Below are 24,570 nucleotides of genomic sequence, written 5' to 3'. Positions count from 1 at the left end.
AGAATCACCACAAGGCTCTGTGTGATTCGGGAAAGGAAAGTAAGCCCCAGGGAGCTGTTGGACAAGGGGAGGTTGGGAATGTAGATGCCAATAGTAGTAATACTCTATTTGTAAGTCCTAAGAATAGTTGTGAAAAGGCAGGATGCAATGTTGCTTTGCAAACTGCACAAGCAAAACTGGTTGGTAGTAAGTCGGGACGAGTAAGGGTTTTGTTGGATTCTGGGAGTCAGAGATCATTTGTTACTGAAAGGACGGCTAAAGCGTTGGGATGTAAAGTCGTTCGTGAAGAAAATCTGAGAATAGGAACGTTTGGGAAAAGGGCTTTAGAGAACGAGTTGAGAAGGGTTGTGCGATTGGATTTGAGTTCGTTGTCGGGTGGTGAAGTCGTATCTATCGAGGCATATGTTGTACCAGAAATATCAGTAATTAGTAATCAACATTTGGAGGTGGTTCGAAATAACTTTGAACATTTGAAGGGGGTTGTGGTTGTCTGATGTTTGTAAGGTAAATGAGGAATTGGAGGTAAACGTACTCGTGGGTGCGGATTACTTGTGGTCGTTGCAGAAAGGTCGTATTATGCGAGGGAAGCAGGGGGAGCCTGTGGCTATCGAGACGGTGCTTGGATGGGTAGTTTCAGGGCCGGTTGGAAGCACGGATAAGAATCAACCCGCCACTGCTCAGGTAAATTTTTTGCTCCGCTAATAAAACTTGTATCAACGTAGAAAACTTTTGGGATTTAGAAAGCCTAGGAATTAAGGACAAAGTAAGTGATGTGCATGAATCGGTCATAAACGATCTTAGTTTTGACGGTACGCGTTATTCAGTGGGGTTGCCCTGGAGGGAGGGTCACGATCCTTTACCTACTAACTATGACTTAAGTCTTAAGAGAATGAAGGGACAAATCAGACGACTAGGTAAGAACCCAGAATTACTGAAGGAATATGACACTATCATTAAGGCCCAAGAAGAGTTAGGCATCATAGAGAGGGTAGGAAAAGATAGTGTGATTAATTCTCATGCCAAAATACATTACATGCCTCATCAAGCTGTCGTGCGAAAGGATGCCAAGACGACAAAGGTTAGAGTGGTTTATGACGCAAGCGCTAAAGTACTCAAGTCAAGTGTCTCTTTGAATGATTGTTTGCATATCGGACCTTCACTTAATCCACTTTTGTTTGATATTCTGCTTAGGTTCCGTGAGCAAAGAATAGCGCTAATAGCGGACATAGAGAAGGCCTTCCTAAACATTGAAGTGCACGAAAGGGATCGAGATAGCCTAAGGTTTTTGTGGGTAGATGATGTACTGCGCAACAATTTGAATCTTGTAGTTTACCGTTTTGTAGAGTCGTATTTGGGGTGAATTCGTCACCATTTTGCTTAATTCGACGTTAAGGCATCATATTAGCAAATATTTACAGTGCGATAGGGAATTTTCAGAAAAACTGCTAAAAGCTTTTACGTGGACGATCTTGCCAGCGGTGAATCTAGTACAGAGCGAGCGTATCAGCTATATCGTAAGGCCAACGAACGCATGAATGAAGGCGGATTTAAGTTACGCAAATGGCGGACTAATGATAGTGCGTTAAGATCGCAAATTGAAGAAGATGTGCGTGACGTGGAAAGTAGTTGCGTTGATGAGCAAACGTATGCGAAAACCACGCTTGCTCAAGCACAGGGTCAATTTGGTAAAGTATTAGGGTTGAATGGGATAGCGTCGGGGACGTAATAATATTCGATTTCGAAAATTTGAGTGCGAAAGCGGAAAACACGGAACCGACGAAGAGAAATGTGTTGAGTCTGTTAGCTTGTATCTTCGATCCATTAGGGCTCTTGAGTCCTACGATTGTTAAAGCTAAAATTCTCTTTCAAGATATTTGTTACAGTGGCGTGGATTGGGACGATACATTGCCTAAAAGTGTGAAAGAGAAGTGGGAGAAGTGGTTGAGAGATCTAAAGGAGGTAAAGAGTGTTTCAATAGGCAGGTACTCGAGCGGCGTGACTGACACATCTGGCTCAGAATCAAAGCAGAGATATTTTGCATGGATTTGGGGATGCGTCAAAAGCTTATTGTGCGGTTGTGTATCTAGTAGTTTTGAACGGTAACGATGTTCGTGTTAAGTTGATTGCCAGCAAAACAAGAGTAGCCCCGATGAAAGAACTTAGTATTCCGCGGTTAGAATTAATGGCAGCTAGAATATTGGCTCATTTAATGTCTGCAGTCAGGAAAGCGTTAGAGTCAGAGTATAATTTTGAGGGCGTTAAGTATTGCACTGATAGTATGACTGTTTTGTATTGGATAGTCAACTCAGGCAATTGGAAGCAATTTGTTCAGCATAGAGTTGACGAAATATTAAGGCTTAGTTCAAAAACAGAGTGGAGTCATTGTCCAGGTAAGGAAAACCCTGCAGATTTAGGGTCGCGAGGGGTCTTGATGACTGAGTTAAAGAACGCGGAGGTTTGGTGGTCAGGACCGTCTTGGTTGCGGGGTAGTCCAAGGCATTATCCTAGGGTGAAGGAGATAGTTCCCACAGTAGACAGCAAGGTTGAAGAGAAAAGGTCATTTGTTGTTAACCTAATCACAAGTGCAAGGTCATTGTTTGGAATTGGCAATGTCATTAGCATAAGTAAATACAGCACACTTACACGGCTGTTAAGAGTTACTGCGTGGGTGAAGAGATTCGTCTATAATTTGAAACAAAAAAGACTAGGATTAGAAATTTTTTACCGGACCAATAAAAGCGAGCGAAATGAATGATGGAGAATGCGAGTGGATAAAGTCAGCCCAGCTAGAGTTACGAGAGCAACCCGAGTTTAAGCAGTTAGAAAGACAGTACGGACTGATAGAAATGAACGGGATACTGCATTGTACGGGAAGATTGGGTGAATCAGATTTGGAGGCAGAAGCTAGAGAGCCGATTGTTTTGCCTAGGAGACAGTATTTCACAGAGCTAGTGATTAGGCAGTGTCATGAATCTGTTATGCATGGGGGAGTTCGGAGCACGTTGGCGCAACTGAGGTCGAAGTATTGGGTACCCAAGGGCAGACAGGAAGTTAAGAGAGTGAGCGGTGGATGTGTAGCTTGTAAACGATGGAACAGTAAGCCGTGTACACAAATAAAGCAGAGAGAGCCGCACCATTTGAAAATTCAGGCGTAGATTTTGCAGGACCTTTGTACGTAAAAACAAAGGCAAGTATGAGCAAGGTGTACATTGCGCTGTTCACCTGCTGTGTGACACGCGCGGTTCACTTAGAGTTAGTGCACGATTTGAGTGCAGCGACATTTCTGCGCTGTTTAAGAAGATTTTTTGCAAGGTTTGGAACACCGAAACTTATTGTTTCTGACAACGCCAAAACATTTAAAGCCGCAAAAAAGACGTTGCGCGACTTATTTCAATGCGAAGAAGTAGATAATTGCCTTAGCGCTAAGAACATTGAGTGGCGATTTAACCTAGAGAGGGCCCCATGGTGGGAGGGTTTTTCGAAAGGATGATAGGGCTAGTGAAAGTCTGTTTAAGGAAAGTTTTGGGCAATGCAAAACTTACTTTCGACGAACTGACAACTGTTCTAGCTGAAGTTGAAGCTAATTTGAATTCTAGACCCTTAACGTATGAGTACGAGGAAGTGAATAGTGAAGTACTTACTCCTGCACATTTAGTCTATGGTAGGCGCATCGTGACATTACCCGATAGCAAGGACTCAAAAATTAATGATTTAGGACAAGATTCGACTAGAACAAACACTAGGACACGATTCAAACATTTAAGTGCCATACTGGAGCATTTTTGGAGCAGGTGGAAACGGGAGTATCTCACGAATCTTCGGGAATTTCATAAGGTTGGGATGGCAGACAAACAGTCGGCGATAATTAAGCCAGGGATGTGGTCATTGTGTTTGAGCAGGGTAAGAAAAGGGGGGAGTGGAAGACAGGTGTGATTCAGGAATTGATTTGTGGCAAGGATAAGGTCGTTCGTGGTGCAAGGGTTTGCGTGATGACAAACGGTCGTCGCCAGGTGTTGAATAGAGCGATTCAGCATTTATATCCAGTTGAGGTTAAAGACGAGAGTAAGGTTGAAGGAAGGAGGATATAGTTAGCGGATGTAAGGAGAAGACTAAGAGAAAGGCGGCTTTGGACGCCAGGTGGAAGGTTAGCGATGCTTGACTCCTGAGTGAGTCAAGGGGAGAGTGTTGTATAATTTAGGATATTTCATTTATATTTTTTATTGCATGCCAGATTTTATAAGTTCGCATGCGGAGTTTTATGTGTGCCAAAATTATAATTAAAAATTAGGGTGTATATACTTAACACTTCCTAAGTATTTTCTCTCTTAATTAATTCATGTTGTAGTAGTGCACGTAAGTCACGAAATGTAAACATATAAATAGACTCAAATTTGTAATAGTCGGAGAGATGTGTAGATTGTTCATTGCTAATAAACTCCATAAAACAAACTGAATCAGAGTGCAGATCAATTTTCTGGACGAACTCAGTGAATTCTGCGACATATGTGTTCAACTATCTACGTCACAACTCATTAGCATACCGAACAAAAAGTTCGCAAAAAAAATGCTGAAAATCGTGACTTTGAACGTCCATAAAATCACTTTCACCAATCCAATTTCAATTATAATTGCAGATTTAAAATCACTGAAATAAGGTCTTTCAATTTAGCTAATAAAAAAGGGGGGCTAAAATTCGTGATATAACCCCTTTAATATACGTATTGTTATACACCTTATACCATGCAAAGAAATCTTGTCACAATCATGTTCAAAATGTCCTAACATGATATGAACGTACCTCAATAACTTCCGTCGGCCTTCCACGCCATGAATTTAACACGATATTATTCCAAGTCCGAACAAATTTCAAAAGAGTCTTTCGTTGCTCCTTCAGAACTCGATCACTTATGCAGATGCAGCATTGACAATTTCCTCCTGTTTCCGAAAGGCATGAACGATATCTACACTAAAACATACAAACGAATATCTCAAATGGATGGAATAATCCAACTAGATAGTCAGTAATATCTGTCGGACGAAAGAGATATATAACATAAAATATTGCCACTATGCAATTATGCGCGGGACCGTGAGAACAACAAATTTCAAAGAATTGAATAATGGTAAACTTCTGAAATTTACACATAAAAAGTTAATCTGTAGGTTGGCTACGCAACTGAACATATTCATCTTTAGTATTACCATACAGTAGACTAATCTAGCCACCATGAACGAAAACGTTGATGAGGAAAAAAGACCTAGCACTTTTCTTAAAAGAAAATGCATGGTTAATGGAGATAAATATAAGATAACTGCTTTCTCAATAGAAATATACGCTAATATATACGTAGACAATAATATGCAGGAGCGTAGGGAAAGAAAGTGAGGGAAAACATAGACAGTAGGTAACAGAAATAACTTTTTCGTAGATACAAAATCAAGTCAGGAGTGCAAGTTATTTTGAAAAACTCTCCGCTGGTCTTTGAGAGCGCTTTATATCACGCAGTATTCAACTTTGTGCTTACTTCTAAATCGCTGCGACACGTTTGACGACGCCTATGTAAAAAACACAGGCCAATTTTACAGGTATAAATTAACTATTGCATTCCGCTTCAGTATCATAATGTTAACAAAAAGATCTGAATACATGGTAGTTCGTATGAAAGCATTCGTGAAGATTTACTTGTTGTACATTTTGATATGATAAAAAAACAAATGAAAATTACACAAAAATGCTCTTCTCTCAATGCAAAACTTACTCTTTGAGAAGAATATTCTTAAGTTTCCCCAAATGCAACAGGGCTGGTGGATGCCTTCACTTGCAATTGTTTGTCCTTGCACAATCATACCAGGTCTTGTTTGAATTATTGACTCCACTTCCATCGATATTTCACAATAAACAACTTACTTTATTAAAAAATTCCAGCGCCAAAGTGAAATTACTTTTCTTTACAAGATATGTAGCCTTGAAAGAGAAATGAAAAACATGACATGACACAATGGCATGGATGTTTTCTATGTACTTTGTGTATGTTACATACCTTACCAAACAGTGCATCAATATTCTCTGAAGTTGGAAAATATTATATTGAAATATTGAAAATTGTAAAGTCTTTATGAGAAAACATTAACATACCCCTGTAAAGCCTCATCAAAATATTTTATGGATTTCTTAATGTACTTGTAAGATCAATCCATCCACGTAAAATAGTTCCCTGTATGTACATATGAAAGAAGACAGGTTAAATTGTGGTTATGATGTGAAAGGCATGTTAAGAAAACCTCTTTCGAACCATTGGACATTTTCAACATTCTGTCAACATATTTTCTTGCTTTTTCATGATGCCCTGTGTGCCACAAAAACATTGCAGCAAAGTATAGCACATTCTCACCAACACTTGTTCGAATCTTTTTCAATCTTGTTTCCAATTCATGTACACTTTCCTTGTCAATTAATTGTGCCTTTTTTATGTGCATAGATTAATGCTATCAAACAATACAGGACAACTTCTTCACTTTCTTGGATGGATTCAAATTCTCTAAAGGCTTCTGACAGACGATCTGCAAGTCAATGTAACAACCATTATGAAGTATTGACAATACAGTATATTTTAATAAATATCATTGGATCATTTTAAATACAAAGAAATAGAGCTTTTAAGCAAGCAAAGCTAGTTTAGTGATGGATAAGAGACCAACCACTATAATTGACATAAATTCTGCTGGCAGAATGTAAAGCTTCATATGTGAAATGACAGGAGACAAAATAAAGTGAAAATTTTCTTATTTGAAGGGTGCAGTATACACAGACAGTTTTAAAACAGTCAAATGCATCAAATGACAAAGTACTAGTAAAATGGGACAATCAATTACAAGAAAATCTAGAGAAAACCTGTTGCCATGGACTACAACGCAACAACTGCAGAATGAGAACGACAATACTCTACATTTTTAACAACAAACCTTACATCAGTATTCCAAATGCTTTCCAAAATGTCAAAACCGGATCACCTCCGTGCTTCTGCAAACCTTGCAAAGACACGTTTTGTAGGTGCCTGTAAAATCTTGCTCGACAATAATAGTTGATACTGCCCTGTTGCCAAGTAAAATATTGCACTTGCTTGAGTCAAAATATAATTTATATTTCTGCAACTAATGTTAGAATTATCTATAAGATGAAACATACCAGTATTAGAGTATCTGTAGATGCCATAGTTATTCGTACGAATTAATAGTACAAGCTAGATTTTTGTGTTATCGTTTTCTGCCATTTGCTGACATCTATTTATCACTCTGTATTGTTGACTCTCGGCCCAGGCTACTTCTATGTGCGCGTGGTCAATATAAAACTCTATAAATAAATATGGCCGAAGAAACTTCATTAGAGCAAGAAGCATTGAAACGGCGAGAAAAGTTAAAAGCATTGAGGGAGAAGAGTGCTGCTGCTGAGGTATACTGTCTTAATTGTTTATTTCAACCGTCAGGTTCATCGTATCATTTTTTGTCAAAGCCAGTTACTGCACTCTCAAAATGACAATCATCAATGTATCTACTCAGCCTATATTCTCAGTATTCTGAAAAGTATGCCTTTTTGACGAGGTCTTCAGTTTTGTATGATGGCATTATAGTAAATTGCTTTATACTGCGCAGATACACAATGCAATCAATAGTACTGATCCATCAGTAATCATGAAACTCAATATAAAATTATAAATGTTGGTTTGGTTACGCAATGAATGAATGAATGAAAATCTTTATTTTGACACGCTGGCCTTGTCAACTGGGGTTGATTTCCACAAGGGGCGTGCTTTTGTTCAAAAACAATAACAAAAATTTACTAAGAAATAAATTATCTACTGAAGAGAAGTTTAAATATTTACAGAGTTTATTTCATTCCATCAGTTACATGTGAAAACAAACAAACAAACAAACAACATTTGTCTACCGGCCAGTATTAATCCCCGCCAGGGGGGTTGATGCCCAAACCACCTCAAACGCTGGCGCCTTACCCAATTCTCGATACACTCAACACCAACTCTTTCTCTAATCTCTTCACTTCGAATCCTATCCATCAACGTTACACCACACATCATCTTAAGCATTCTCCTTTCATTCTCAGGTCCATGTTTCCATTCTCAGGTCCTCTGCTTTCGGCGCCCAACACTCTGCTCCATATCCCAAAACACTTCTAACACATGCCTTGTACAATTCTCCCTTCTGCTTCAACGAAGTCGACTTTCCGCACAACATTCCCGACAACTCTCTAAAACTCCACCACGCTGCTTGAACTCTGTTCCTCACCGCTTGCTCGCACCCTCCACCATCATTTAACACATCGCCCAGATATTTAAACTCCGATACACCTTCCAAACTCACGTCACCCAGCTCAAACCGTTCAATCGCGACTCGCCCACCACTTCGACACGTCCCGCACTCAAAATCAGTTACTCTTGTCAATGCACCACGGACACCTGAACATCTTCCATGAACCCCCTTACTGCATTTCCCACACGTCATTCACTCCAACTCTTTTCCCACACACACCACATAGCCATTTATCACTGTCCTTCACCTCCACCTGCCTCGAGCATCTCATGCCCTTCGTCTTTGCCTCATTCACTTTCAGTCCCTTGACTTCTATTGCCGTTTTCCATTCTTGGTATCATTCCATGACTTTCTGCTTCGACTCCGCCACCAAGACAATATCATCTGCATGCAACAAACACCAGCATCCTTCTTTCTCCTCACTTCCTCTGTCAGTACATCCATCACACAAGCAAACAGTAACGGCGACAAGACTGAACCTTGATGAACACCAACTTTTACCTCAAAAACACCAGATCTAACACCTTCCTCTTGAACCGGATGTAATCGATCCTATCTGCTTCAGTCCGCGACTTTCTCCACCTTTTAAATGCCAACTTCTTCGCGCCAATCACTTCGCTGACTCGTTGATCCCACCACCATGCCTGTTCTTCTACTACACCGCCTTTACTTCTACAACATACCTTCTCCGCTGCCTTTAAAACACCCTTCTCCGAACACGTCCATCGCTCCTCCACCGTCTCACCTCAACATTCAATGTCGTAATTTCACGGAAACACTGCTTCCTTCATTCGATCGTAACTTCCATAGCTTGCCTGCCTTTACCCTCAACCTTTCTCCTCTTCACCTTCCTGATTCTCCAGTCCACGACCAGCAGCTTGTCACTTCTCCTCATTCATTTCACTTTTCCTTCTTCTTCATTCACCAGTATATAATCCACCCGTCCTACTGTCACCAGATTCATACGTCACAAGCTTGCTTTCTCCCTTTATAAACACGTATTCACTACCACCATCCCACAACTCGCTGCTAACCCAATATAGCCTCGCCTTCAGCATTCATATCACCAACTCCAAAACCTCCATGCGCACAGTATCCTTTTCTTACGCTTCCCACATGACCGTTCCAATCACCAAGCATCACACATCGCCCTCTAATGTCTGCTCTCACTGCATACACGCTGTCATAGAACTTTTCCTTCTCCTCCGCACTTCGTCCAACCTGCGGAGCATACACCACAACGAAACTCACAACTTCGGCCTCAATAAGTACATCAACTCTCAGGACTCTGTCCGAAACTCTCTTCACTGCTACAACCGACTTCGCCCAATCCTCTCTTATCGCAAAGCCAACACCATTCGTGCCACTTCCGTTCCCCTTCCAACACCACTTAAATCTCGCTCCATTATCTTCACCCTTTATGACTCTCGTACCTTCACCTTTAAACCTTACCTCCTGAAACCCACACACATCAACTTTCTTCAACATGTCCGCCACTTCTGCACTCCTTCCCTTTATTGTCCCAACGTTCACTGTGCCTAACCGAAGGGTGACACTTCCACCAACATTCGATCCGGATTCTTCGCACCCCTGCCCACTGAAGGGCTGCCGGGAACTGGGGCCATGTCTTCTTTCCAAAGCTCATGAATTTTGTTGGAGCAAAGTTTTACGGTAGGATGCCCTTCCTTACACCAACCCTTTTAGTCGTCTTTACGACACGCAGAGGATACGTTGGCGCAATTCTAAGCCGGCAACCACACGGCTGCCATCTTTGACAGCCCAAGTGAGAAATATAGTAAATAATTACCAAAGTTCCATGCATTACATAAATCATTGATAATTGCATCAAATAACGTCCCTTTGTTATAACCATTTTGTTGATCGCCTGAAAGATGAATAGCTAAGAGCTGCAGTTTCCAGAGCACAGGTGACCCAGATGATCCACAATTGGTATCCGTGACATAATATACAAAGGGCGGTTCGATATGGATAATTTTTTCGTGGCTAAATTGTTTTAGCATTCCCAAAGGATGTTAAAATATAAATACTTGATCATCAATCTTTGCTGGAAGTTTCTCGATGTATTCAATAGGAGAAATCAAAGGTGAAAGTGAAGCAAGTTCATTTTCTTCAATGCCAATAACTGAGTAATCAAGATACTGGCTCGTACGAAAAAATTTGCCTGGTCGCAATTGAACTAGACAACCTTGGTTCTCTCTTTCACAGTGAAAAATTGCGATGGAGCCTTTAGCATTTTCTTCACAGCTCACAACATGGTGATTTGTGATAACACATTTGTATGCAGTGTTGAATATTTTAGCTTTGACATAAAATCCAGATCCTTTTCTCAAAATCTTTTTGCCTGTTTGAAGACATCTCGTTTCGCAGTGTATCATACAAACGGCATTTTTGCAATTCGTCAAATTTTCAACGCGCATCAAACCATCTCCTTGGCGGAGAAAAACTTCATTTGCTTCGCAATTTTTCTCCAATTCATTCATTTTCAGATATACGTCGAAATAATGAGGACTCAATGACGAATAATTCAAAAGCCTCAAACGATGCTGCTTTAATTATGTTTTTATTCTCATCGACGTAGAGACATTTTGGTAAACAATACCTTTGCTCATCGGTGTAGAGACATTTTGGTAAACAATGCCTTTGCTCATCGACGTAGAGACATTTTGGTGAACAATACCTTTGCTCATTGGCGTAAAGACATTTTGGTGAACAATACCTTTGCTCATCGACGTAGAGACATTTTGGTGAATAATACCTTTGCTCATTAACTTAGAGACATTTTGGTGAACAATACCTTTGGTCATCGGCGTAGAGACATTTTGATGAACAATACCTTTGCTCACTGGCGTAGAGACATTTTGGTGAACAATACCTTTACTCATCAGCGTAGAGACATTTTGGTGAACAATACCTTTGCTCGTCGGTGTAGAGACATTTTGATTAACAATAGCTTTGCTCATTGGCGTAGAGACATTTTGGTGAACAATACCTTTGCTCATTAACTTAGAGACATTTTGGTGAACAATACCTTTGGTTATCGGCAAAGAGAGATTTTGGTGAACAATACCTTTGCTCATTAACTTAGAGACATTTTGGTGAACAATACCTTGCTCATCGTAGAGACATTTTGATGAACAATACCTTGCTCATTGGCGTAGAGACATTTTGGTGAACAATACCTTTGCTCATTGGTGTAGAGACATTTTGGTGAACAATATCTTTGCTCATTGGCGTAGAGACATTTTGATGAACAATACCTTTGCTTATTGGCGTAGAGACATTTTGATGAACAATACCTTTGCTCATCAGTGTAGAGACATTTTGATGAACAATAGCTTTGCTCGTTGGCGTAGTGACATTTTGGTGAACAATACCTTTGCTCATCAACGTAGAGACATTTTAGTGAACAATACCTTTGCTCATCGTGTAGAGACATTTTGGTGAACACTACCTTTGCCCATCGGCGTAGAGACATTTTGGTGAACAATACCTTTGCTCATCAACGTAGAGACATTTTGTGAACAATACCTTTGCTCATCGGTGTAGAGACATTTTGGTGAACAATACCTTTGCCCATCGACGTAGAGACATTTTGGTGAACAATACCTTTGCTCATCAGCGTAGAGACATTTTGGTGAACAATACCTTTGCTCATCAACGTAGAGACATTTTGGTGAACAATACCTTTGCTCATCAACGTAGAGACATTTTGGTGAACAATACCTTTGCTCATTGGGGTAGAGACATTTTGATTAACAATACCTTTGCTCATCAGTGTAGAGACATTTTGGTGAACAATACCTTTGCTCATTGGTGTAGAGTTATTTTGGTGAACAATACCTTTGCTCATTAACTTAGAGACATTTTGGTGAACAATACCTTTGGTCATCGGCGTAGAGACATTTTGATGAACAATACCTTTGCTCATTGGCGTAGAGACATTTTGGTGAACAATACCTTTGCTCATCGGTGTAGAGACATTTTGGTGAAAAATACCTTTGCTCATTGGCGTAGAGACATTTTGGTGAACAATACCTTTGCTCATCAACGTAGAGACATTTTGGTGAACAATACCTTTGCTCATTGGTGTAGAGACATTTTGTTGAACAATACCTTTCCTCATTGACGTAGAGACATTTTGGTGAACAATACCTTTGCTCATTGGCATCACGTTCCTTTGCTCATTGGCAACAATACCTTTGCTCATTGGCAACAATACCTTTGCTCGTCATATCCATTGGCAACACGTTCTCCGAAGACGTCTGGGAAAAGACATGTCAATGTGTAAAGACGATATTTGAATCAACCGTACCTCACGAACTATTGAAATGGAGACCCGCTGACCATAATTAATGAGTCCACCCACACCTGATGTCACTCCTCCGTCATCACCACTCAAGGTAAGTTACACTTAGGGCCTGATTATATGGAGGCGAGCTGGGCCAGATAGCGAGCTAGCCCCGATGATTTCAAGGGATTGAAAAGAGCCAAAACTTTAAGGTTAAAAATTACAAATGTTTGCGAAGCACCACACGTAATTCTGGTTGTAATTCTCAAATTATGGCAAATTGGTTGTTTTAATTTTAAATGTTTTGCGTAGTTATTAAATCAGAATTTTGTGAAATTGCTTGAGAAAATTTATCTGATAATAAGTATTGAATCGTTTCCGCCCCTTAGTATTATTTATGAAGTTTTAAAGCCCGACACTGTAAAATTTCAGACAAATTTTCGTAACTATTCTGTTTGTTTTATGTATTTATTACCTTTAAAATTGACGTATATTGTAGATAATGTTACCTGTCGACCTGGAGGATGATATCGTGCCCAAATATCTGGAAGGTAAATAAAAAGTTTGTGAATTCTTTTAAAGGAAAATGTTGCTTCAATTGTCTCCATGATTATAGGATTGGAAAATATTTCATGGTAAGCTAAAGCTCGCATATTAAAAAAGCTCATTTGAACCAAAAGCTCATATGAAGCAAATGTTCGCATATTGCAATATAGCTCGTGTGAATCTTTAACTCGTATGGACAAACAGCTTGTATTCTTTGAGTAACAAGTGAAAATTTTTCCGTATTATTTTTTAGACGAGGACGAACAAGATGGTCAGCAATCGTCAAAAGGTTTGAATGAAACGGAGGAGGAAAATGCCTCAAGAAACAGTTGAAGAAACAAAAGAACAAGACAGCATCAGTTTACATAGTACGCCTAGTTTACGATTTGAACCTGTCGAAGAACACGAACCAGGTAACTATGTGTTAGAAATCGAGATTAATAATTTGTTGTCACAGCCTGCTGCCATTTACGTGTTTAATTTATTTAATTTGTTTAATTTACTTTTATTTTATTTATTTATTTATTTATTTTGGTTTATTGGAAGGCGTAGAAAAACGTATAATTGATATATGCGTTTGAAAAACTCAATCTGAAGTAAACAGCGACGTCATGTAACATTTCCTGAAACTGCTTATGTTCTAAAATTTACATTTTTGCAATGTTTGAAACAATAATGTTGTTAATTGTTGCTAATAGAACTAATAATGTTACTAATTTGTAATTATTACTACTTCTCCTTTTAACACTTATTTTTCATAAAAAATGGCACTAACTTAAGGAACTCGTTTTTGCTTTATTTTTTGGCATTCGTTGCTTATTTTATTTTATTTTAGAACACCTCTAATAAGATAAATTAGCCCTTTGTTTGACATATTCAAAAGTTCGATTTTTACCGACAAATGAAAAAATCGTCTGTGCGTGAATACGGAATTGTTCAACCAACACCCGAGTGACACTTTTTAATTTTTTCATGTATGTACTTTAACGTCGTAAAATCATCTCATTATTTTAATTGTGCAGACGGAGAGGATGCTGTTCAATTCATTGATCATTAAGTGTGTCGTTCAATTGGAACTTATCCAAATGATCGACAATGTCGTCTTTTTCCCAAGCACCAGCAAGCGAGAAGATGAAGATACTATGGCTGAATTACAGGTTAGTTATAATTGCGGTCATTGTAGGTAATACTGAGATAAATTGCTTTGTCGTAATGTTGTTATACCAGAGTTCCCCTTGGTGGCATAACAAAGTTCTTAGCTGAAGTACAGAATATGTAATATACAGAAAAGTCACTTGTGTCGGAACCATTGATGTTTTTATCCTCAAGCATATCGACTGGCATTATTCCAGCAAGATGTTTTGGGCTTTTCACTTGTTTCCAAACACTAAAATGAACCGACGTCATTTCTTATATTGAAATATTTTTAATTTCATTACGAAGTAATGACGTCATGTAATTGTAGTGTTTGGAAACAAATGAAAAACCCTAAATATATCTTGCTGGAATAATGGCGGCCATGAGGACGCAGTGCACACTTGAGTGGCCCTTCTGTATAATTATTATTCTGTTGGTTGTAGGGCTGGGGTGGTCACAAAGTCATATATGCATCTCTTAATCTGTAGAGAACAATTGATTTCACTGGAAGTTAATACAAAAAAAACATGAGTATATGAACCTCCCTATTTATCGAGTTCACATTTGTTACCTCTTTCTTTAGACACGTAAAAAATTTCAATAACTATCCTCAAGAGACTTTATAGAATAAACGATTTCCTTGGGTTGAATTCCTTAAAGTTCGTTATGTGTTGTATGCAGGCTTGTAAGATCTTCTTTCACCTGATTGGTCAAACTGATTCTCTAAATCACCTACAATGGTGTAATAAATCATCTTTCACTTGATTGGTCAAACTGATTCTCTAAATCACCTACAACGGTGTAGTAAATCCTCTTTCACCTGATTGGTCAAACTGATTCTCTAAATCACCTACAATGGTGTAGTAAATCCTCTTTTACCTGGTTGGTCAAACTGATTCTCTTAGTTCGTCAACTCTTTAGTTGACGAGACAGCTTGAACAAGGACCAAATTTAATGTGTGTCCGCAACAGTGGATTAAAAGAGCATGTGGATAGTCTTCTCTTACTCGTGTTTGCAAACCGGACAGTTCTCCTGACATCACAATCGCACCGTCATACGTTTGGGCAATCAGTTTTTCGCCGCATCCGTACTCGTTCAGGGTTTTACCGACTTCTTGTTTCAGTCTAGCCGCAGTTCTATCCACACTTACATCGGTAAATCCAAGAAAGCGCTCCACAGCTTTACCATCTGGGTTGACATAGCGAACTATAGTTGTTAGCTGCGATAAGTCTTAACGTCGGAGGTTTCATCCAGGGAAATAGCGACAAATGGGCTCCTCATCACTTCATCTTTTATTGCTTTCAACATAACGTCCTTGACAGCAACAATCAAATCGTTCTGGATACGATTAGAAAGTCCAGAAAACACGGTTGCTGTATGAAGATGCTGTTCAAGCGTGGGGTCATATGCACTTAGCAGTTTTATCAATTCGACGTAATTGCCCCTGTTGGCATTACACAGGTTGGCCAAATCATCGTATCCCTTCTTGCACCAGACTGTCTTGTCTGTTGAGTTGAACAAAAGACACGGCCAGCAAAATAACTTATTCAATTTTAAGGAGCCAGCCAGCCATTTGTACTTGTCGTAATTTGACGTCTGAAAACTTCGAATAAAGACTTTACCACTTCGCTTGGATGCTGTATGTAGTCCTTGCAACTCAGGAGTGGGACGGCCACCTTCGACGATCTCTCATTTCTCGGAAAAAGGTCTCAATCCAAATGAGCGGGATAACAGTGATTCCACAATGCATTCAGTCATGTTGTACAGGTGTCGTGAAAATACCGAATTGTAGAAGTAGAACATAAAAGGATGAAAATTCCTATGCTATATATTTTATAGGAACATCAATCTTATTTATACCTTACATCAGCTACATGATATCTTGTAGTGACGTACATAACGTGCGTACATTACTCATCTAGATTCATGTATTAGCAATAGAGGAAATAGCCAATCCTACACTTACTCAAACGCGCTACTTAAACTTACGCACTTAACTTTATAATTACGTAAAACTACTCAAATTTCAAGTACATTATCCGCTGTGTAATAACTGCACCTTGTTTATCAAAATATATAAAAAGCCTGTAAATAAATTCTAACATATAGAATATTCACGACTGTTGTAAATAACTTCTTTGCTTGTGAATAAAATAATCACAAAATTTAATAGCGTTCTAGTACATTGAAATCACGTTCAGAGCTCATACGCAAGACTTATATAACGCTAAAGTATAACATGCTACAGATAATATCTTCTACATACATAAATTAGAAATCTACTACTACTTTGAATTAGAAATCAGAACATTACCTTTCGCTCTCAGTCATCTTTTAATAAACGATAACATTAACGGCGTGAATAATTCCGATGTCCAATGTGTTGAATATACGAATATTATTCGTGCGCTGATATGTGTTTAAAATTGCGAGCGTACAAGACTGTTGACCAATCGCTATCAAGCGGCGCCCTTAGAAGCTATTCCTCGAATACGAAGCCTCCAAATCTAGATTAACGCATGCGCAAATGTTCAAATTGAGCTCCGAAGGCAAGCGCGCTTGCCTTGGTTAATAAATAATTAATTTAATCCACTTAATTTAATACACTTGACTCATCTTACAAGTGTAGCAAAGTGAAACCGAAAACCACGACAGTAAATCGCGTATAAATAGCAAGCATTTCAACTGTAAAGACAATTTAGACAAAAGATTACATTGACATTGTTTAGAACAGAAAAATTTAAACTGATTTTGCTCAGAGATTGATCCAAAAAATTTTTGTTCGGTAAAATGCTTAGGCAAGCGGCGCTTGCCTACGCTTGCATGACCGCACGCCACTGTATCATGCATTATGAGGTTGAGGATAGTTGATGAAGGGGGTATCATGCATTATGAGTTTGAGGATAGTTGATGAAGGGGGTATCATGCATTATGAGATTGACGATAGTTGATGAATTGGGATATCATGCATAATAAGGTTGAGGATAGTTGATGAAGGGGGTTTCATGCATTATGAGGTTGAGGATAGTTGATGAATGGGGATATCATGCATTATGAGGTTGATGATAGTTGATGAAGGAGGTATCATGCATTATGAGGTTCAGTATAGTTGATGAAGGGTGTATCATGTATTATGAGGTTGAGGATAGTTGACGAAGGGGTTATCATGCATTATGAGGTTGAGGATAGTTGATGAATTGGGATATCATGCATAATGAGGTTGAGGATAGTTGATGAAGGGGGCATCATACATTATGAGGTTGAGGATAGTTGATGAATTGGGATATCATGCATAATGAGGTTGAGGATAGTTGATGAAGGGGGCATCATGCATTATGAGGTTAAGGATAATTGATGAAGGGGGTATCATGCATTATGAGGTTGAGGATAGTTGATGAAGGGGGTTTCATGCAATATGAGGTTGAATATATTTGATGAAGGGGGTATCATGCATTATGAGGTTGAGGATAGTTGATGAAGTGGGTATCATGCATTATGAGGTTGAGGATAGTTGATGAAGGGGTATCATGCATTATGAGTTTGAGGATAGTTGATAAAGGAGGTATGATGCGTTATGAGGTTGAAAATAGTTGATGAAGGGGGCATCATGCGTTATGAGTTTGAGGATAGTTGATGAAGGGGTATCATGCATTATGAGGTTGAAGATAGTTGATGAAGGGGGTATCATGCATAATGAGGTTGATGATAGTTGATGAAGGGGGTTTCATGCGTTATGAGGTTGAGGATAGTTGATGAATGAGGATATCATGCATTATGAGGTTGATGATAGTTGATGAAGGAGGTATCATGCATTATGAGGTTGATGATAGTTGATGAAGGTATCATGTATTATGAGGTTGAGGATAGTTGATGAAGGGGTTATCATGCATTATGAGGTTGAGGATAGTTGATGAATTGGGATATCAGGCATAATGAGGTTGAGGATAGTTGATGAAGGGGGCATCATGCATTATGAGGTTGAAATAGTGATGAAGGGGTATCATGCATTATGAGGTTGAGGATAGTTGATGAAGGGTTTCATGCAATATGAGGTTGAATATATTTGGTATGCATTATGAGGTTGAGGATAGTTGATGAAGAGGGGTGTTATGCATTATGAGGTTGACGATAGTTGATGAAGGGGGTATCATGCATTATGAGTTTGAGGATAGTTGATGAAGAGGGTATCATGCATTATGAGGTTGAGGATAGTTGATGAAGGGGTATCATGCATAATGAGGTTAATGATAGTTGATGAAGAGGGTATGAGGCATTATGAGGTTGAGGATAGTTGATGAAGGATATCATGCAATATGAGTTGAGATAGTTGATGAAGGGTTATCATGATTATGAGGTTGAGGATAGTTGATGAATAGGGGATATCATGCATTATGAGGTTGAGGATAGTTGATGAAGTGGGTGTTATGCATTATGAGGTTGACGATAGTTGATGAAGGGGGTATCATGCATTATGAGTTTGAGGATAGTTGATGAAGGGTATCATGCATTATGAGGTTGAGGATAGTTGATGAAGGGGGTATCATGCATAATGAGGTTAATGATAGTTGATGAAGAGGGTATGAGGCATTATGAGGTTGAGGATAGTTGATAAAGAGGATATCATGCAATATGAGGTTGAGAATAGTTTATGAAGGGGTTATCATGAATTATGAGGTTGAGGATAGTTGATGAATGGGGATATCATGCATTATGAGGTTGATGATAGTTGATGAAGGAGGTGTCATGCATTATGAGGTTGAGTATAGTTGATGAAGGGTGTATCATGTATTATGAGGTTGAGGATAGTTGATGAAGAGGTTATCATGCACTATGAGGTTGAGGATAGTTGATAAAGGGGGTATCATGAATTATGAGATTGAGGATAGTTGATGAATTGGGATATCATGCATAATGAGGTTGAGGATAGTTGATGAAAGGGGTTTCATGTATTATGAGGTTGAGAATAGTTAATGAAGGGGGTTTCATGCATTATGAGGTTGAGGATAGTTGATGAAGGGGGATATCATGCAATATGAGGTTGAGGGTAGTTGATGAAGGGGGTATCATGCTTTATGAGGATGAGGATAGTTGATGAATGGGGCATCATATATTATGAGGTTGAGGATAATTGATGAATGGGGATATCATGCAATATGAGGTTGAGGATAGTTGATTTATGGGATATCATGCATTATGAGGTTGAGGATAGTTGATGAGGGGTATCATGCATTATGAGGTTGAGGATAGTTGATGAATGGGGATATCATAGGATATGAGATTGAGCATAGTTGATGAAGGGGGCATCACGCATTATGAGGTTGAGGATAGTTGATGAAGGGGGTATCATGCATTATGAGGTTGAGGATAGTTGATGAAGGGGGTATCATGAATTATGAGGTTGAGGATAGTTGATGAATGGGGATATCATAGGATGAGATTGAGCATAGTTGATGAAGGGGGCATCGCATTATGAGGTTGAGATAGTTGATGAAGGGTATCATGCATTATGAGGTTGAGGGTAGTTGATGAAAGGGGTATCATGCATTATGGGGTTGAGGATAGTTGATGAATGGGATATCATGCATTATGAGGTTGAGGATAGTTGATGAAGGAGGTATCATGCATTATGAGGTTGAGGATAGTTGATGAATGGGGTATCATGCATTATGAGGTTGAGGATAGTTGATGAAGGGGGTATCATACCAACATAGAAAAGACCTGTGATATATATACGTATATAAATTAAATCATAACAAGACCTACATTATCGCAAAAGTTAAATTGAGCGATTGAAAATTTAAATCGTCTTATATTTCTCTACTATATTGTAATTGCTTTGTGCTTGGCATTGATATTTTATATAATCGCAAATGTGGTTGTCAAATCCGGGTGGGCGAAAAAAATTTTATTTTATGAGCCCGCGTCTTTCCGCTGACTTTGACAACTAAAATCCTCCTTGTTTTTGATTGTAATTATCTTTATTCCAAGATTTAAAAATTTGCATTTGCTACGGGGTGCAACGCAAGCACACTACTACCATCTCATGATGAGAATTGATGAGTACATGCTTGGTAACAAGGCATTAAATAGCTATCAACAGTATGAAATCAATCCTATGGCATGATAAAATATCAAACGCTCCTCTCCTGAAATTTTTTCAAGAGGTATATAAAAAAAGTAACGAGGCTACATACCTAAAATCTCCACACTGTGAAGGAAAGCAAAGACTCTATGGATCAAACAAACGCCAATTACTGGAATGAGGAAAAGACTAGCAGACTCGCGCCGTGTCGGAACATAGGGGGTGCTTACATGAATCCGGAATGACTTTCAATCCCGATCGAAACGTGATGTCAATCCGTGTTTGCATGGGAAATTAACACAAGGATTGACATTTTGCGGGAATTTTGAAATTTGAAGATGGTGAACATAAACATTATAGCAACCCTTTTTTTTCTGTCGCTCCTGCGTTAATACTTCTTAACACTTGCATGAAACTAATTGTTGTTTTTCTTCGCACTTATTTTACCCCATTTAGCCGCTTTATTTGTTTACGAGCTTCAATTTCACAGGAGACACTACGCATGGCGCATGCGTGCTTCGTCATTAATCACCATCTCATTCCAGAATGAAACTCAATTCGTGTTTACATGAGATTAAAGGGGTGTTTACATGAATCCGGAATGACTTTCAATCCCGATCGAAACGTGATGTCAATCCGTGTTTACATGAAACTAATTGTTGTTTTTCTTTGCACTAATTTTAACCCATTTAGCCTCTTTATTTACTTACGAGCTTCAATTTTCCAGAAGACAATACCCATGGCACATGCGTGCTTCGTCATTAATCACAATATCATTCCAGAATGAAACTCAATTCGCGTTTACATAAGATAAAAAGTAAATTTCGATCCGGAATGAAACTAGGAATGAACTCGATCCGGATCGAGTTGTGACTCATTCCGGATTCATGTAAACATGCAATAGGATTTCTTTTAAAGTGGAATGAGTTCATTCGAGATCGAAACTCATTCCGGATTCATTTAAACACCCCCTCAAACTAAATTTCGATCCGGAATGAAAATAGGAATGAACTCGATCCCGATCGAGTTGTGACTCATTCCGGATTCATGTAAACATACAATAGAATTTCTTTTGAAATGGAATGAGTTCATTCCGGATAGAAAGTCATTCCGGACTCATGTGAATATCCCCATAGGCTTATCGAGAACCTATAGCTGACAGACATGCCTTCATAAAACCATTTCCTATCACATTTATTTAATATCATATCTCAGCGTAGACACACGATAAAAAAGATATGCATAATCGCTCGTAACGGTGATTTGTTTCATTATTTAAACGTTCCATCTTGTATCTTTGTTAACCGAAAGGCAAACGCCCCCCATATGTGCTGGCATTGCTGATGAAACACCCGTCGAAACGTGATGTCAATCCGTGTTTACATGAAACTAATTGTTGTTTTTCTTTGCACTAATTTTAACCCATTTAGCCTCTTTATTTACTTACGAGCTTTAATTTGCCAGAAGACAATACCGATCGAAACGTGATGTCAATCCGTGTTTGCATGGGAAATCAACACAAGGATTGACATTTTGCGGGAATTTTGAAATTTGAAGATGGTGAACATAAACATTATAGCAACCCTTTTTTTTCTGTCGCTCCTGCGTTAATACTTCTTAACACTTGCATGAAACTAATTGTTGTTTTTCTTCGCACTTATTTTACCCCATTTAGCCGCTTTATTTGTTTACGAGCTTCAATTTCACAGGAGACACTACGCATGGCGCATGCGTGCTTCGTCATTAATCACCATCTCTTTCACCTTTAGCCATTTTGAAAGCTTTTTGTAGCTGCAGCAGTTTTTCCAACGTTGGTGGTAGTTTTTCATCTTTAGCAGAGTCCTTCACCAAGATGATATATCGCACAGCAATTGACCCGCAATGTGGGCAGGAACCATCTTTTGAAATTGGATAACTGGTTGCAGCTAAAGTAGACGATGTTGCTGAAGTGATTTTGATGGTACTTGAGGACGTTGTCACGATGCTGACCAAAGATTTTGTATCAGTTTTCGAAAGCTGTTCCTTAATGGTTTGCTTTGTTTCTTTCCCCCCTGCAAACTTGGTTTCATTTTTTGGCTTTTCTTCCATGTCTTTAAGAGATCCTGACTTTGTAACTCCTATTATAAAAATTTGCTCACACTCAGTTAGATGTACTTTCCATGCCATTATTAGGAAAGCCATGTGCAATTGATAATATTTTGGAAGATAGTATTATTATTAAGAATAAAAATAGCTTTATTACCTTCCTTGGAAATGTTTCAACCCTATTCCATACCTATGCCAGTTTCCATGCAACAAATTACTCTTATTTTGCATAAACATTACTTTCCCTATCATCCCAAGTTGCAAACTCAAAACCAGCTTCTTACCATTTTCATCTGCATGTGAAAAAGAAAGGTGATATTTAAACACTACAGTTCACTTGTATATGAAAAAACATGCTTTTTATGGTAGTTTTAAGGTGCTACATTTAATTTTGGCAGTTTACGAAATACCTTTAGTGCCATGTTCTTGAAGTTTTTTCCGTGCTTTTGCAAAATTCTTTTCAAAAATTGTAATAACATTGTAAGATGTGTGACTTTTTCAAATGTACAATATATGGGATAGGCTTAATTTTCCCCATTGTCACAACTCACAAATTAAATTATAATAATCACTTACCAATTTTAGTAAGCCTTTAAGAAGTTTAGTCAAATTAACAATGTCCCAATTAATATTAAATCCAGCAGCCAATGGATCTAATGGACAAGAGCCTCGACACATAAAAGTGGGTGCCTTCTGTAATGATGACATTAGAACATTAAACTTTGATTAAAATTACCATATACATGACACATATTGATTAAAATTGCTATAAAATCACAAGTAACGCAGTTTACTAATCACGACAAAAAAAATTGTTGCTCACTTTCCACAAGTTATTGTCTTGACTTGACCATAAAACTGCCTTTCCTTTTCTCAATAAATGATAAAAAATATCATGTATAGCATGTCACCCATAGGAAACAACCTAAAATTATCAATTCTTTTATTTCAACATGAAAACAATAAAATCATGCTTGGTTTTCTGTAGTAATAACTTTAAGAAAGAATTTGTAGTAAAAGTTACTCATAACAGTGAGAACATACTCATCTAAGATAACAAAAAGAAGTATGTTGCTTTGACATCTTGGGCAATTGCCATCTTGGGAAATGGGAAAGTCTTTTCCTCTCAAAAGATTGCCTTTGACACGCCAGTCAACTTTGCTAAAACAGATGTCATTCACATTTAGATATGAATCCATTTTCATTTTGCTTTATTGATGTGAACGATATCACAGTAACCTAACAAAGAGTTAACAGTAAAGATAATTATGTAGTTCTCAGGCCTGTATTAACAATTATGATGATGTTGTGATATTCAACTTGTACAGAAAGGAAAATAACTAAGATCAAAAGCAGTGTAATAATATTCATGTTAAGCTTTACTCTTCTACTTTTTATAAAATATTATGGTCAACTTACCTGGAAAAATGAACAACTTTTCTCCATAGAAATAAAACCACAGTCATGATCTCTGCTGACATTAAATTATTTTGCTGATTCATAACCGCAGCTATTTCAAGCCATGCTTTTGTCTTAACCCGTGGAACAACAGGACATTAACTATTAACATGGTCAGGTCCACTAGTTATGGAAACCTGATCATTGTAACAGTTTTTGCAATGCCTCGAATGTATATGAATTAGATTTTCCATATTTGTAAAAGTTTCTTTTGGAAATCGTTAAAACAACCTTATCCGCCATTGAGGAGATATATTGCTTAATTTGTGCATTCACAAGATAGCACAATAAAGTATATCTTTTATTATGATAAGTAAAATATGTTTATGAATTACAGAGTTTACAAACTGCATTTGGACGCTTGTTTCACATTGATGCACGTCAAAATGTTGGCTCGAAGTGTGGAGGAAATGGTTCTGGAGCCAGAGAACTGAGAGAAGTTGAGAGAAATAGTGAGCTACCTGTTATCAAAAAATTGATCATCTTCGCTTTCTTCAGAGCTCTCTTCTTCGCAGTGGCGTGCGGTCATTACCGGCGAGGCGGCGCCGCTTGCCTAAGCATTTACCGAACAAAATTTTTTGGATCAATCTCTGAGCAAAATCAGTTTAAATTTTCGGTTCTAAACAAT

General features: G+C 38.4%; 4 protein-coding genes and 2 long non-coding RNA genes across 6 annotated transcripts; 2 read left to right on the top strand and 4 right to left on the bottom strand.

Moving 5' to 3' along the window:
- The first annotated feature begins 889 nt into the window (after positions 1-889).
- On the top strand, positions 890-4,088 carry LOC124455325. The gene is made up of 7 exons (XM_047005996.1): positions 890-1,281; positions 1,438-1,685; positions 1,826-1,959; positions 2,120-2,624; positions 2,740-3,096; positions 3,569-3,834; positions 3,900-4,088. The coding sequence occupies exons 1-7, from the start codon at positions 890-892 to the stop codon at positions 4,086-4,088; spliced, it is 2,091 nt and encodes a 696-aa protein (XP_046861952.1).
- Positions 4,089-9,354: 5,266 nt separating this feature from the next.
- LOC124455323 lies at positions 9,355-9,813 on the bottom strand. Its single transcript, XM_047005995.1, has one exon. The coding sequence runs from the start codon at positions 9,811-9,813 to the stop codon at positions 9,355-9,357; it is 459 nt and encodes a 152-aa protein (XP_046861951.1).
- Positions 9,814-10,047: 234 nt separating this feature from the next.
- On the bottom strand, positions 10,048-10,918 carry LOC124455328. Its single transcript, XM_047006000.1, has one exon. It carries the CDS (start codon positions 10,824-10,826, stop codon positions 10,359-10,361), a length of 468 nt encoding a protein of 155 aa, XP_046861956.1. The 5' UTR covers positions 10,827-10,918; the 3' UTR covers positions 10,048-10,358.
- A 1,635-nt stretch (positions 10,919-12,553) lies between these two features.
- On the top strand, positions 12,554-13,590 carry LOC124455329. The gene is made up of 3 exons (XR_006951796.1): positions 12,554-12,746; positions 13,134-13,185; positions 13,434-13,590. It is a non-coding gene; the product is annotated as an uncharacterized LOC124455329 (long non-coding RNA).
- LOC124455330 lies at positions 13,089-16,192 on the bottom strand. The gene is made up of 3 exons (XR_006951797.1): positions 15,197-16,192; positions 14,889-15,049; positions 13,089-13,178 (listed from the first exon to the last, which is right to left on the bottom strand). It is a non-coding gene; the product is annotated as an uncharacterized LOC124455330 (long non-coding RNA).
- A 5,950-nt stretch (positions 16,193-22,142) lies between these two features.
- LOC124455322 lies at positions 22,143-23,373 on the bottom strand. Its single transcript, XM_047005994.1, has 5 exons — positions 23,308-23,373; positions 23,061-23,177; positions 22,895-22,940; positions 22,769-22,777; positions 22,143-22,516 (listed from the first exon to the last, which is right to left on the bottom strand). Exons 2-5 carry the CDS (start codon positions 23,160-23,162, stop codon positions 22,143-22,145), a joined length of 531 nt encoding a protein of 176 aa, XP_046861950.1. The 5' UTR covers positions 23,163-23,177; positions 23,308-23,373.
- Between the last annotated feature and the right edge of the window lie 1,197 nt (positions 23,374-24,570).

The sequence above is a fragment of the Xenia sp. Carnegie-2017 genome, unplaced genomic scaffold (genome assembly GCF_021976095.1).
Source record: "Xenia sp. Carnegie-2017 unplaced genomic scaffold, XeniaSp_v1 HiC_scaffold_31, whole genome shotgun sequence".
Classification (NCBI taxonomy): domain Eukaryota; kingdom Metazoa; phylum Cnidaria; class Anthozoa; order Malacalcyonacea; family Xeniidae; genus Xenia; species Xenia sp. Carnegie-2017.
The sequence above is the reverse complement of the archived record's forward strand: the minus strand, read 5'-3'. Positions and strand labels throughout refer to the sequence as shown.